Below are 16,691 nucleotides of genomic sequence, written 5' to 3'. Positions count from 1 at the left end.
TAGTGTCTCTGGATCTTGTTTAAATCTCAGCTCAGATAATAGAGTTCTTGGAGAAAGGTTTTGGAGATTAAAGCAGTACAGTCCATGTGCTGCGGTTAAGGGTGAAAATGTGTAGAAGGGTTGGCTCGAGAGCCTCCTACCAGCCCAGACAGAACAGGTGGTGGGGTTCCTGGCTGGAATCTCCAAAGAATGATCCTTGGACGAGATGCTTTTTTTTCCTTAGCTCGCCATCATAAAGAGAAGTCTGGCCTTTGTAAGAACCAGAACCATCCTTATAAATCAATGTGTACACAAATCAAATATCTTCATTAAATAACACTAATTGCATTATAAAGTATTCAGAACAGGTTCTAGTTTTTTCCTTAATATTGTACAATATAAATCAACATACATGTCAGAATCGCAATATGCAATAAAGTGCTAAAATAACCATTAGCAGCATAAATATGACCTATACAATTCGGTCAGTGCACTAAACGTGCTTATTATCAAACACATTCAAAAGTACATTCAATATACAATAGTTATCATTGGTTCAAGTCATAGACCTTGTATATGGACGATTGACAAATATGCCACAAAGACTGTTGCAATGAAACAATGGAAAAAAGATTAATGCTAGAGGTGCTATTTTCATAAACATGGACTCACCAACTCCACTTCTACAGTCACACACAGCTTAATGACAAAAAATCTGGCGCTGGTAGTCGGCTCTATAAAGTTAACAAATAGACATTTAGTTTAGGCACAATATTATGGGTGAAAACGAGAATAAAAACCTACCTCGAGCAGAAATACAATCGGTCTCCCCTCACGTCCTGTCTACTAACCACTTCCTGCTACCGGCTTATAAGCACAGCTGATTGAACCGCGGCGGTCACGTGACTAGGGAGAGCTGCGCGCTCCTAATAGTCTCGCAAAAGTATGTATTTGACATCTGCGTTACACCAGCATGCCGTGTGTTGTGCCTCGGTGTGCATTGTTTACACAACGTGCGGTACGCTACTTATGTCCGTCCGTGCAGTGCGCTACTTAATATGTTCGTGTGGAAACTCGTTCGGTACACCTCCGAACCGAACCGAACCCCCCGTACCGAAGCGGTTCAATACAAATACACGTACCGTTACACCCTTAGTTATGGGTTATACTTGTATAGCGCTTTTCTACCTTCAAGGTATTCAAAGCGCTTTGACACTATTTCCACATTCACCCATTCACACACTAATCACAACCCATCAGGAGCAAGGGCGGAGTGTCTTGCTCAAGGACACAACGGATGTGACTAGGTTGGTAGAAGCTGTGGCTTGAACCAGGAACCCTCAGGTTGCTGGCACGGCCACTCTCTCAACTGCACCACACCGTCCCCTTAAAGCGCAGGCATCTGGAGGATATGGTCTCCGACTCTGCTCAGTAAAATAGTTAGCTTTTTAGCTAGCTGGCTAAAAATGGAGAGACAAAGTTGTGTGAAATAGAAGTTGAACTGTCATTATAGGCAAAGTCCACCAGCTAAACTTTGTTTATATACCGTATTTTAAAAGTTCAAGTACCAATGATTGTCACACACACACACACTAGGTGTGGCAAATTTATTCTCTGCATTTGACCCATCACCCTTGATGATCACCCCCTAGGAGGTGAGGGGAGCAGTGGGCAGCAGCGGTGGCCGCGCCCGGGAATCAATTTTGGTCATTTAACCCCCAATTCCAACCTTTGATGCTGAGTGCCAAGCAGGGAGGTAATGGGTCCCATTTTTTACAGTCTTTGGTATGACTCGGCCGATGTTTGAACTCACAACCTACCGATCTCAGGGCGCACACTCTAACCACTAGGCCACTGAGTAGCTATTTCCGCATCTGCACCCTGTGGTTTATACAAAGATGCGTCTAATACAAGGGTCGGCAACCCGCAGCTCCGGTCTTTGACCACTCTGATGCGGCTCAGCTGCACACTTGCCGACCCTTCCGATTTAACCGGGAGACTTCTGGATTTCAGTGCCTCTCCCTGTAATCTCCCGGGGAAATGTATTCTCCGATTTTCACCCTATCAACAATAATGGGCATGCTGTGATGACACAGCATTTAGCGTCCTCTACAACCAGCAGTAACAGCGTGCCAATCCAGGTACATGTTGTATGCAGATTCTGCTTGCACACGTAAGTGACAGCAAGGCGTACTTGGTCCACAGCCATACATGTTACACTGATGGTGGCGATATAAACAACTTTAACACTGTTACAAATGTGCGCCACACTGTGAATCCACACCAAACAAGAATGACAAACACATTTCGGGAGAACATCCGCACTGTAACACAACATAAACACAACAGAACAAATACCCAGAATCCCATGCATCCCTAACTCTTCCGGGCTACATTAGACACCCCCGCTACCACCAAACCCCGCTACCACCAAACCTGCCCCCCCACACATCAAACCCCCCCCCGGTGCAGATGTTCTCCCAAAATGTGTTTGTCATTCTTGTTTGGTGTGGATTCACAGTGTGGCGCATATTAGTAAGAGTATTAAAGTTTTTTATATCGCCACCGTCAGTGTAACCTGTATGGCTGTGGACCAAGTATGCCTTTCTGTCACTTACGTGTGCAAGCAGAAGCTGCATACAACATGTAACTGGACTGGCACGCTGTTACGGCTGGTTGCAGAGGGCGCTAATTGCCGTGTCATCACGGTACGCCCTTATTATTGTTGCTTGAGTGAAAATCAGCAGACATTCGAGGGAAAAGTGGACTTGAATTTTGGGTATATCCCGGTAAAATCGGGAGGGTTGGCAAGTGTGACGTTGTCAAGCGCCATTCATATAAAATTTGCGGGCCGCACTAACATTAAATTTTCATATTAAGGTGCGGGCCGCGTGTCTGAGACCCCTGGTTTATACATAGCACAAAGCAAAAAAAAAAACTTTGTATGCAGTGTTATTTCATTTTAAATTTCAAAAGAGTTTTGTGGCTCCCATTGTTTTCTTTAATTTGTGAAACTGGTCAAAATGGCTCTTTGAGTGGTAAAGGTTGCCGACCCCTGGTCTAATATATGGATTTTTCTTCACTGACTACGAAATTATGAAATGGATTGAGCAAAGAAATCCAGCAATGTAATAAAACGATCCACTCTAAGAAACTGTTGGAACTTAAGTGTTTACAAAGGAAGAGGTGGCGACTTGTCCAGGGTGTACCCCCGCCTTCTGCCCGAATGCAGCTGAGATAGGCTCCAGCACCCCCCGCGACACCGAAAGGGACAAGCGGTAGAAAATGGATGGATGGACGGAAAGTATAAGGGAGAGGAATCCTGTCAAACATCTTGAACCTTATTAAAAAAAGGACAAACTGTTATTCATCTCATAAAGGATGAATGAAGACATCAATGACTTTTCTGTTTTTTTTATTGATTGATTGATTGAAATATTTGTACTTCAAATATGCATAAAAACAAGAGCAAGCCTGATCCAATACAGTGCTATAGCCTTAACAGCCATTATAACAAAATTAAAACAATGGAGAATAAAAAACTAAAACAAATGAGCATTGGACTTTCTTTTTTATTTTTAAATTTTTTTTAAATTTTACATATTTGAAAAGGAGTGAGAAGAAGTTTACACTTATTTAATCCCACCCCTTTTCTTTAAATCATAAATTACTCTGAGCTAGAACTACCTGTTCACTCTATGTACAAACTTAATGAACTTGTATATACATAAATCATAGATATATACATACATGTGATCTGGGATTTTCTCTGCAAGTTAGATCAGCCCTTTACTGTCGTGTCACGGGCATCGTTTGAAATCAATTCAAGTATGTAAATTAACATTTGCAAAATCTTTCTATGTAAATATCTCAATTCACAATGTACCAATATACATCTGGAGCTTTGAGGAATTATACAGCTTTGTTGTTTTGTCTGTTATTACTGCTATTTTTGACTGTCCTGTGTTTGGTACCAGTTTTTATTAGCACTTTGCTTGTCCTTGTTTTAAAATGAACAAATGATTAATTGAGCAGTGATGTTGTTAGGTTTTTAATAAAGTGAGTCTCCAGGAACCACAGGCATTGATTTGTGTGGGTTCCTGGGTAATTCAATGGGTCCCTAATTTGAAAAAAATAATAAATAAATCCAAACGTTAAAATACCACACGAAAGAGCACAGTATAAAGCAGTTGAAACGTTGGTTTATTTACAATGATGTTTGTATTATTGTTGAAATGAAATCCATAGTGACTGGCGAGTCGTTTTGGTAGCCTGTTGCGATACTCCGTACAGGTGTATAGGTCTGAGCAAAACAGCGATTGTCTGGTTTATTTTGCTAGTTAGTGAGGCTGAAACTAACGACTGTTTAAATAGTCAAATAGTCGTCGACTGTCTTGAATATTGGTTGGCTAATCGAATTATGAAGCATATTCAGTGGCTATAATTTTGCAATGGGCTTTAAAATACTGCTTGAGATATGTTTAGGCATGCACAGCTAACTAACAAATAAGATGACTACTTCATTCATAAATATGTATTTATACTGTAACTGTGTTGCTCATTAGATTGTTACAAAATAATAACTCTTATTGAGCTTTTGTCCATTTAAAAGCAAGGACAGGCAAAGTGCTGATAAACACAAAGACTTATTTTTTATGTAAACGACTGGAACAGTCAAAATCGCAGCAATAGCAACGAAACGGCACCAAATGTATCAAGCTTCCTCAAAAAGACGAGCATTTTGTGAGGATTATGTGGCGTTTAGAAAGTTGCACATGGGTATAATGAGTTATTGATCCAATAACTTCACATGTGCCAATCTCTTTCTAAGTTTACCGGACTGACAAGCTTTAGCTGGCGTACTTCGGCTAAATTGATGCCTTAAGCTATCTTTCACACAACTTAGTTCAGTCTTACTAAGCAGAGTCGGAGACTGCATATGTCAGATATCGGACATGCATAGAATCGGGGTAAATAAGACTCGCAATTCGTATAACTCACCATACAGCAATAGATCATCATCAATGTTTATTTATATAGCCCTAAATCACAAGTGTCTCAAAGGGCTGCACATGCCACAACGACATCCTCGGTACAAAGCCCACATACGGGCAAGGAAAAACTCACCCCAGTGGGACGTCGATGTGAATGACTATGAGAAACCTTGGAGAGGACCGCATATGTGGGTAACCCCCCCCCCCTCTAGGGGAGACCGAAAGCAATGGATGTCGAGTGGGTCTGACATAATATTGTGAGAGTCCAGTCCATAGTGGATCCAACATAATAGTAAGAGTCCAGTCCATAGTGGGGCCAGCAGGACACCATCCCGAGCGGAGACGGGTCAGCAACGCAGAGATGTTCCCAGCCGATGCACAGGCGAGCGGTCCACCCCGGGTCCCGACTCTGGACAGCCAGCACTTCATCCATGGCCACCGGACCTGTGCCCCCCCCTCAAGGAAAAGTGGAGCAGAGGAGAAAAGAAAAGAAACGGCAGATCAACTGGTCTAACAGGGGGGCTATTTAAAGGCTAGAGTATACAAATGAGTTTTAAGATGGGACTTAAATGCTTCTACTGAGGTAGCATCTCTAATTGTTACCGGGAGGGCATTCCATAGTACTGGAGCCCGAATAGAAAACGCTCTATAGCCCGCAGACTTTTTTGGGGCTCTGGGAATCACTAATAAGCCGGAGTTCTTCGAACGCAGATTTCTTGCCGGGACATATGGTACAATGCAATCGACAAGATAGGACGGAGCTAGACCGTGTAGTATTTTATACGTAAGTAGTAAAACCTTAAAGTCACATCTTAAGTGCACAGGAAGCCAGTGCAGGTGAGCCAGTATAGGCGTAATATGATCAAACTTTCTTGTTGATGATATCTGTCTATTACCTGACTGCTTCTATGTTAGCTACCTCTCTTTGTTTATAATGTAGATTTTCTGCTGGATCTACTCTCTATTTTATGCTGCAGATGTTACATATACTGTAACAATGTACATGGTAATTGTTATACATTGTATATTATACAAATATAATATATCATATACTGTATATATAATATGTAAATATTACATATATGTTATATTTTATATTGCTACTACGGTACACTTTATACCTGCATTATTCTTTCCATCCTTACACTTTTCATCCTTTGTAGCTGAGCTACTGTGTGGAACAATTTCCCTTGTGGATCATTAAAGTTTGTCTTAGTCTAAGTATGACAATAATTTTTTGTGTGCAGCCCTACTAGTTACCGGTATTTTAAACACTATTATTTTCATGGGGAAAATAAGGAGCGTCTTTGGGAAGCAAGGAGAGTGAGTTCACTGCGTCATTTCTGATAATGCATCAGGGACGCAGGATGCATACTTAACATCAATGAAAATAATATTTTTCTAGCAACCTACTGAGCACTAGTTGCAGTATAAAATACAATTTCTAAATGATAAAGCCATCTTTGTTGTCGAGTTTGTTACGCTGAAATTAAAAGCCAATGAGTAGGTGTACGCTTCATTATCCGAGTTTTCAACTAATCATTATAATATTTAATGAGTAGTCAGCTTCGTTACCCCCAGGCTTTATTTTAAGATGTGTAGTGAAGTCTTCCCCCCCCCCCTTTTTTTAAAAGCTGTCTCCAATTAAGTAGCGGGTGCTACACGGACAATCTAGGATAGGGATGTCCTGATCCGATATTTGGATCGGATCGGCCGCCGATATTTGCCAAAAAATGCGTATCGGCAAGGCATGGGAAAATGCCGATCCAGTTTTTTTTTTTAAAACTCCGGTCCGTGTTTTCCAATGCACCTATCTAAATAATACGTTCCACTTTTCTGCTGCTCCCTTATTTCCGTTCCGCATTTTCCAGCACACCTTCAACACATCCACAGGTCTGTGGATTCTCACGCAGTTGCTTTTAGCTGCTGGCATTACACGACAGGCTCTTCTCAGTCTTTCCTGTGTCTCCCTCTCACAGACAGCAAGCGCACCTTCTTACACACGTCACATACCATACCATACCATACCAACTTTATTTATAAAGCCCTTTAAAAACAAGCACAGTTGAAAAACAAAGGGCTGTACACCACAAAGAAATAGAGGCAAAGGACAGACTAAAAAATAACATTTAAAACACAAATAAAAATACACAATTAAAAAGCAAATATAAATTACTGTCACGTCATACGTCACATACGTATACGCCCCCCCCCCCCCCCCCCCGAGCAGAGAGGTAGCATGGCTAACGTTAGCTGTGATGCTAGCGCAGCCGTGCTAGCAACGCTCCCTCTAAGGTGCGCGCTTGTGCAATTGCGCACGGCAAATCTATGCCACGCACAAAATCAAATAAAAAAATAAGCGCATAACAATTTTCGACACACGGACACGACAGAGAAAACAGTTTTCGTCATCATTGTTCAAATATTGTAACGTCTGTCGAGACGCTTATCTCCATTCGGTGCCACACGTCCACACCATCAAAATGCGTAGGCAAACATTTCCAGATCAACACCGTATGAAAAAATTAGTGATTTTTTTAGTTGTGATTTCCTTCTCTGCATGAAAGTTTAAAAGTAGCATATATTAATGCAGTATGAAGAAGAATGTTTTAATGTAGACACATAGAATCATCATACTGCTGTGATTATATGCATCAAGTGTTCATTCAAGGCTAAGGCAAAATATCCACATATATATGGTGTATCGTGACATGGCCTTAAAATATTGCAATATTAAAAAAGGCCATATCGCCCAGCCCTAGTTCAAGGATGCCATTTCTGTTTGTCATGTATAATTTTGTCTATTTTGTGTTTAACCTTGAATAAACAGGTCAGTTTCTTGTTACCAACCATTGTGTATTATTCAAACTCCCCTAATTCAGCTGGCTAGTCGTTATCAAGAGTACTAAAACCCTTTTCAACATGATTCTGACAACTAAGTAGGCTAAATAACTTTAAACTTCAATACATGCTCGGATAGGCCAGTATCGGTATCGGTCAGTATCGGTATCGGATCGAAAGTGCAAAAACAATATCGGTATCGGATCGGAAGTGCAAAAACCTGGATCGGGACATCCCTAATCTAGGATCATCTTGCCATTGAAAAAGGAAGGCAATATTAAGACATGGTCAAATATGATGTATGAACTGTATTTCAAGTAATAAACTGAGTGAGAAATGAAGTCAGGTAGATGCGGTGAGTCTGTGTGTGTGTCAGTGAGTGTTGGGATTCACAGATAAATAGATTGGAGATAACACGTTTATTGACACCACCGCCAATTGTCTCCCCCCAATGTAAAAGGGGAAAAATAATACCTTTTTGTTTTTTTTCTCTAATTTAAATTGCTTCTACATGTTTATATACACATTGTAATTGCCCAAGCAGGTCCATTAAATAGCCTCGATAGGAGAAATCCTATTACTGAAGGAAGGAAGGTGCCTTGTTTTCTCACATCTCCACCAAATAATCGTTAATCTCTCCTGCCATTAACCTCCTGACTAGCAAGCCTTCAATATATTAAGCTTCTTGTCAAAGCCGGGAACCCCTCGTTGCCTTGTTCTAACACTCGCCCCTCGTTTCAACGTAAAATCTACAGAGGGTCCGCCGAGCCCTGTCCCGTCAGCGAGCATCGGTGTCTGATACAAGCTGACATCTAACCTTTAATGAACTCCAAACCACAGTCCTGCTGTGGTGGGAGGCTGTGTGACAGCACTGTGGTCTAATGAGAAGGGGAAGGGGTTTGGTGTCAGATCCCCTCAACAATAAGACGTAGACCCTTACACTCCTCATTAGCATGATGCAAAGAACTCCTCGATGGTGGAGGAGAAGCCCAAGTGGTTTATTTTGAAAGATGGAAGGCATGTTTACTGCTAGAGCAACCTGTTCTACCGACAAGTGGACACTCCATTTCTAGTCATTGTGGTGGAAGTATGGACCCGACCAAGATATTCACAAGTAGATATCCTTAAAGGGGAACATTATCATAATTTCAGAAGGGTTAAAACCATTAAAAATCAGTTCCCAGTGGCTTATTTTATTTTTCGAAGTTCTTTTCAAAATTTTACCCATCACGCAATATCCCTAAAAAAAGCTTCAAAGTGCCTGATTTTAACCATCGTTTCTCAACACCCGTCCATTTTCCTGTGACGTCACATAGTGAAGCCAACTCAAACAAACATGGCGCATAGAACAGCAAGCTATAGCGACATTAGCTCGGATTCAGACTCGGATTTCAGCGGCTTAAGCGATTCAACAGATTACGCATGTATTGAAACGGATGGTTGTAGTGTGGAGGCAGGTAGCGAAAACGAAATTGAAGAAGAAACTGAAGCTATTGAGCCATATCGGTTTGAACCGTATGCAAGCGAAACCGACGAAAACGACACCACAGCCAGCGACACGGGAGAAAGCGAGGACGAATTCGGCGATCGCCTTCTAACATGTAAAGCGACTTTGGGTACTTAGAAAAGCGCTATATAAATCCCAGTTATAAGTTATTAGTTATTAACCAACGATTGGTATGTGTTTGTTTGGCATTAAAGGAAACTAACAACTATGAACTAGGTTTACAGCATATGAAATACATTTGGCAACAACATGCACTTTGAGAGTGCAGACAGCCCAATTTTCATCAATTAATATATTCTGTAGACGTACCCTCATCCGCGCTCTTTTCCTGAAAGCTGATCTGTCCAGTTTTGGAGTTGATGTCAGCAGGCCAAGGAAGCTAGGGTCGATATTCTTCTCTTGATCATCTTCGGTGGCATAAGGGACGGTGTGAGCCAAGACATCCAGGGGGTTTAGCTCGCTCGTCTGCGGGAACAAACTGCCGCCATTGCTTGCCGTGCTACCGAGGTCCTTTGTCCCTGAATTGCTCACACACTCCGGCAGATTCAATGGGGGTCTGGCGGGAGATTTCTTTGACTTTATCGTTGGAAATGCATCTGCTTTGAGTGTCGCAGGATATCCACACATTCTTGCCATCTCTGTCGTAGCATAGCTTTACGCCACACTTATTCAAATAAACAAGTGTCCTATAACTAATGTGATTGCTCCTTGCCAGTTGTATGTGATAATGTCACCTTTTAATAAACAAATTGATGAAAAGACAACAAAATAATCCAATCCAAAGCAAAGCTTACACCACAGTTATTCAAATAAACACATGTCCAATATTTAATGTGATTGCTCCTCGCCAGTTGTATATGAGAGAGCCACCTTTTATAGAATAAATAAATTAAGACAAAAAAAAAATCCAATCAAAAGCTAAACCCACACCACACTTATAGGAATGCTGTAATGATACCCATCACATTTTATGAAAGAACTTCATTAAACAACTCCAAAATAATCAAATCAAAATCAAAACCCATGCTACACTTATTCAAATAAACAAGTGTTCTATAACTGTTGATTGCTCCATGCCAGTTTTATATATTAGCATCCCCTTTTGTCAAATAAATCAATAGAAAGTCAAAAAATGCTTCTCTGCAACATCACATTCATTAAAAAAAAAAAAATCACTACAAAGTTGGCAAAAAATCCACCAAGTCAAAACCCGCGTCCATACCCACTTAATCAAACAGATGTCCTAGAATGTATGCGATTGTTCCTCTCCAGTCATTTATAATGTCACTTATCAATTAATAGTAAGACTCAATTTACCATCCAAGTCAAAACCTGCTCAAATAAACACATCCTATAATGAATGCGATTGCTTCTCGACAGTTATACACAACTTTCAAATTGTATTTTTTACTGGGATAGTATGTACAGTATATATCTTTTTATACAGAAAAAAAGAAATGTTTTTGTATGTGTATGATAATCTGTACATGTCTCCTTTTTGGTTCAAAAAATATATTTTTAAACGTTTTTTTTAAAGAGGAGATGTAAGCAACAAAACAAGGAATTACATAGAAAAATCATCAAATACGTTTAGTCAAGTCAATCCGCCGTCATTATTATTGAATATTGATTATTGAATTATTTCTATTGGACGTGCAGCCGCATTCATTAAAGCAGTGGTTCTCAACCTGTTTTCTGTGATGTACCCCCTTTGAACATTTTTTTAATTCAAGTACCCCCTAATCAGAGAAAAGCATTTCTGGTTGAAAAAAAGAGATAAAGAAGTCAAATACAGCACTATGTCATCAGTTTCTGATTTATTAAATTGTATAACAGTGCAAAATATTGCTAATTTCTTGAACTATTTGGGAAAAAAAGATATAAAAATAACTAAAAACTTGTTGAAAAATAAACAAGTGATTCAATTATAAATAAAGATTTCTACACATAGAAATAATCATCAAGTGCCCTCTTTGGGGACTGTAATAGAGATCCATCTGGATTCAGGAACTTAATTCTAAATATTTCTTCACAAAAAAAGAAATCTTTAACATCAATATTTATGGAACATGTCCTCAAAAAATCTAGCTGTCAACACTGACTATTGCATTGTTGCATTGTAATGAATGCAATAGCCTACTTGATTTGATGTTCAGTTTATGAACTTACATTCATATTTTGTTGAAGTATTATTCAATAACTATATTTATAAAGGATTTTTGAATTGTTGCTATTTTTTAGAATATTTAAAAAAAATCTCACGTACCCCTTGGCATACGTTCAAGTACCCCCATTTGAGAACCACTGCATCAAAGTATGGCACTGTGGTTTTAGAATGTTTTTGTTTTTGATAAACACATCCATATTTGAGTATACTGCAAAAAAAAAAAAAGTATACAAATATCGTTGGCAATGCAGAGTGCATTTTATAAGAATTAACTCGTATTCCCTGTACCTACTCAGTGGCCTAGTGGTTAGGGTGTCCGCCCTGAGTTCAAACCCCGTCCGAGTTATACCAAAGACTATAAAAATGGGACCCATTACCTGCCTGCTTGGCACTCAGCATCAAGGGTTAGAATTGGGGGTTAAATCACAAAAAATGATTTCCGGGCGCGGCCACCGCTGCTGCTCACTGCTCCCCTCACCTCCCAGGGGGTGATCAAGGGTGATGGGTCAAATGCAGAGAATAATTTCGCCACACCTAGTGTGTGTGTGACAATCATTGGTACTTTAACTTTTAACTTTAATTGTTGTGTGCTAGCGGGAGGACTTTTAAAATAATTATTTCTGAGGAGCTTCTCTCAATTCGTTTCAATTTCTTTGCTCAGTGTGTGCGCGCGTGCATGTGTTTTAATTGTAAGTCTTAAGGGGCCGTGCTGTGCTCCGACCATCAGATGATTTCCTTCTTTTGTTGTTGTCCTGCCTGTCGGGGTATGTTTTCGTCCTTTTGCATTTACCGGGAACATCAAAGCGTCGCATTTTCCTCCACTTCCTGTTTGCAGACGACATCACAGGAGCTCATTTTCCTTCCAATGTAAGTGAGAATCAGTTTGGATTTGACTATTTGAAGGATGCTGTTGTTATTATACCAGCCGTTAGGTCAGGGTTCTCGACTAGTTGCCGTTAGCGTACGAGTTTGGCGAAGAGCTCCTTTCTAAAACGTTGCTTCTTGTCCACGCAGGGGCCTCAAGCGAAGGCACGATGATGTCATGGAAGATGAGGACAAGACTGACGAGTCCTCTAAAGAAGAAGAGGAGGAGGATGGCAGTTCCTCAGAGGCTGACGAGATGGCAGCGGCGTTGGAGGCGGAGCTTAATGACTTTATGTGACGTGGGACGCTGACAAGCTGTAATTATTATTAAAAGAAGAATGAATGTCCTGTACAGTATTGCTGTGTTTCGTAGCGTTAATATTTGTCATGATCGCCCTCTCTTTTTTTTCAGGCGGGCGTCAATTATTTTATTGTGAAGAAAATAAATGGTAGGGGGAAAAAAATGAATATACTTTTAACTTTTTGTAATTATTTATTTAGAATAAAGTGGCGATAAACCTTCTAAATGTGTCCGCTCATGCCAAAGAATTTGAAGTTGTGCAGCTAAATTTCACTTTTTTGACTTCTCACATCATTTTGTACATACAGTAGAGGACGATGTCATGTGATTTTTATTTTATTTTTAAACACGCTTTTCGTGCACTTTGACCTTTTAACTCAATCCGACCTTCTTGTTGTTCTCAGCTTTTTTTGGACAAATTACACTGGAGCCAATCATCTTTCATACTTGGTGGTTTTAAAAGCGACATTCTTCGCAGCAGCTTCTACCGCTGGAAGGAAGTGAGGTACAAATTGACTATTTGAAGTGAAAATATGAACATTATTAAGAGGTTGTTTTTTTTTTACTACACCTGTTAGCACTGATTTGATGTACCTTTATTTGCTAAATCCTTGTGATGTATTTTTACCACAAATAGGTGTCTTAATGAATGGTAAAATGCATATTTGTGCTTAACATTTTTGACCTCGGGGCCCAACTTTGCCACTACAGAGGGACCCACTCAAATATTAACTCTGAAATAGTAATCTTACTTTTGATTTTAATCATATTCAATAATTATATCTAACCGACTTACAGTAAAACAGGATGAACCTTGTCAACCGATGTGAAACCATGTGTTAATCACACAGATTGTTATTAAGGCTTAGGTCAGGCTGATTGCAAAAATACATATCAAATGTGCTGCAAAAGAAAAATAAATACACATTCATTTTTGCAGTGCTAAAATGAATAAATTCTTACTAATTTAATGATAAATATTAATAATATACATGATTCGTAACTAAACTGTCAATAAAATTTAAGTGCAAATGAAAATACAGCTTGACCACTTTTGTCATATTTTTTGCGCTTCAGAAACTTCACTACGACTTTAGCTCCAGACTTCTTCTGTTTGTTTAATACTCTCATCACTGCCACAAGTGGTGGAAAAGTGTATTACAACTAAGTACTCTTTTTCGGCCTTCTAGTGGTTAAAAAACACTGCACTGAGCAACATACAGTATATATATATATAAAAAAAAGATAATTCAAATGTATCTTTATTTTAAAGCTGTGTAGCAAGAGTCCCTGAAAAACATATTTACAACAAAACATTCTAGGAGGTCTGAAATAATGTTTGTATAAAGAAATCAGCTTAAATTAAAAAAAAAAAAAATTATATATAGACATTTTGTTTTGAAAGGTGCCCTCATTGAGCTACATCAGAAATAATCATGTTGGGGTTATCATATTTTTCATTTTCACATCAACCTTCTCCTGGCTCCAGTGTTAAATACAGCTGTCATTTCACGTTCTTATTTCACTTTGTACTCGTGTTTTGTTGTGTTTTTTAGTCACAAACAAATAGATTAGATATACCAAGAGAGCTACTTTGTCTAAATAAAGATGTTTATATTAAAAACAAAAATGTTGCTATAGATTTATTTCCCAGTGATGCTCCATCCATTAGCTTTTTGCTGCAGTCTGACAGTGGCAATCACGCCGTACGACACGGTGAGACTCCCTCCTAATGGCTCCTTTTGTCACAAAGACCATCGCTGAGCTGTTAGGCCAGCTCAAGACAGACAGGGTCATTAGACAGGAGGAGGTGTTCAGATATGCATGAGTTTAGGGAACATAATAATAGGAGTTGTTTTCATGTCTCTTTATGAACAATGATGTCAGGGTGCTGCTTCTAAGGTGTCCACCAATAGCCCGCCTTGCCATCTGTTCTATGGCTCTCATCATCTTGTCAGGCTGTGTAATGGCCCCGGCAGGTGCCAGCTTGATTATACCCTGAATGCAACAGCGCAAAGTCAGCCATCAGGCTATTAAAAGACACATTTTAATGGAAATGTTCGACCGAGAATGTGACCGTGGGTCCTTCAAGAATCAGGAATTAATCTATACAATGTAAAAATGACAAAGTCCTGAAAGGAAAATAGATTTTATTATAGCGGTCAGCTCAATAAAAACCTACTATAAAAACACTAAGCAAATAACCGCTATATGACAGGAGTGATCTGCTGTTTTTTAGTAGTTACTATGTAAAAATACGCTATATCAGTGGTGCCCCACTGCAGGTCCTGTACCGGTTTGTGTCGTATTTGCTTTCGGACCGAACAAAAAATTAAATGATTTATAAACAGCATTTTCTCTGACTTAAAGGCCTACTGAAATGCGATTTTCTTATTTAAACGAGGATAGCAGGTCCATTCTATGTGTCATACCTGATCATTTCGCAATATTGCCATATTTTTGCTGAAAGGATTTAGTAGAGAATATCGACGATAAAGTTCGCAACTTTTGGTCGCTGATAAAAAAGCCTTGGCTGTACCGGAAGTAGCAGATGAGTAGCGTGACGTCACAGGTTGTGGAGCTCCTCACATCTGCACATTGTTTACAATCATGGCCACCAGCAGCGAGAGCGATTCGGACCGAGAAAGCGACGATTTCCCCATTAATTTGAGCGAGGTTGAAAGATTCGTGGATGATGAAAGCGAGAGTGAAGGACTAGAGGGCAGTGGGAGCGATTCAGATAGGGAAGATGCTGTGAGAGGCGGATGGGACCTGATATTCAGCTGGGAATGACTAAAACAGTAAATAAACACAAGACATATATATACTCTATTAGCCACAACACAACCAGGCTTATATTTAATATGCCACAAATTAATCCCGCATAACAAACACCTCCCCCCTCCCGTCCATATAACCCACCAATACAACTCAAACACCTGCACAACACACTCAATCCCACAGCCCAAAGTACCGTTCACCTCCCCAAAGTTCATACAGCACATATATTTCCCCAAAGTCCCCAAAGTTACGTACGTGACATGCACATAGCGGCACGCACGTACGGGGAAGCGATCAAATGTTTGGAAGCCGCAGCTGCATGCGTACTCACGGTACCGCGTCTGTGCATCCTCCTGGTAAGAGTCTCTGTTGTCCCAGTTCTCCACAGGCCAATGGTAAAGCTTGACTGTCATCTTTCGGGAATGTAAACAATGAAACACCGGCTGTGTTATCCGGCACAACAGTCAAGGGGTGCATTCTATGGCGGGGGTGCGTTATCCGGCACAACACCTGCCGCAATACACCGCTTCCCGGCTTTCTTCTTTGCTGTCTCCATTGTTCATTGAACAAATTGCAAAAGATTCACCAACACAGATGTCCAGAATACTGTGGGATTTTGCGATGAGAACAGACGACTTAATAGCTGGCCACCATGCTGTCCCAAAATGTCCTCTACAATCCGTGACGTCACGCACTGACGTCATCATACCGAGACGTTTTCAGCAGGATATTTCGCGCGAAATATAAATTGCACTTTAGTAAACTAACCCGGCCGTATTGGCATGTGTTGCAATGTTAAGATTTCATCATTGATATATAAACTATCAGACTGCGTGTTCGGTAGTAGTGGGTTTCAGTAGGCCTTTAACTTTCGCCTGTCCCACCAGACACAGCTTGTTCCTAGATGTGAAATAAAACTCTTGATAGGAAGTCGCCCTTTGATTTATTATTTATCTTTGTTACGTGGGACAATGCACATTAATTAACATTAGAGATGTCCAATAAATGCTTAAAATTTTAATATCAGAAATTATTGGTAACGGTTTCAACCTCCCGATTTTCCCGGGAGACTCCCAAATTTCAGTGCCCCTCCCGAAAATCTACCGGGGCAACCATTCTCCCGAATTTCTCCCGATTTCCACCCGGACAATATTATTGGGGGCGTGCCTTAAAGGCACTGCCTTTAGGGTCCTCTACATCTTGTCGTCACGTCCGCTTTTCCTCCATACAAACAGCGTGCCGGCCCAGTCACATAAT

At 40.2% G+C, this 16,691-nt stretch overlaps 1 protein-coding gene across 1 annotated transcript in view; it reads left to right on the top strand.

The window, feature by feature from the left end:
• The window catches only part of ctdp1 (CTD (carboxy-terminal domain, RNA polymerase II, polypeptide A) phosphatase, subunit 1), a 149,959-nt gene extending 136,143 nt beyond the window's left edge, over positions 1 to 13,816 (top strand). The window contains exon 13 of the mRNA XM_061931450.2: positions 12,503 to 13,816. Within this exon, the coding sequence (XP_061787434.2) occupies positions 12,503 to 12,650 (148 nt within the window). The 3' untranslated portion in view covers positions 12,651 to 13,816. The remainder of the gene's footprint in view (positions 1 to 12,502) is intronic.
• The last annotated feature ends 2,875 nt before the right edge of the window (positions 13,817 to 16,691 follow it).

This window comes from Nerophis lumbriciformis, linkage group LG37 (assembly GCF_033978685.3).
Source record: "Nerophis lumbriciformis linkage group LG37, RoL_Nlum_v2.1, whole genome shotgun sequence".
Taxonomy (NCBI): domain Eukaryota; kingdom Metazoa; phylum Chordata; class Actinopteri; order Syngnathiformes; family Syngnathidae; genus Nerophis; species Nerophis lumbriciformis.
This window is presented reverse-complemented; position numbering and strand designations above follow the sequence as displayed.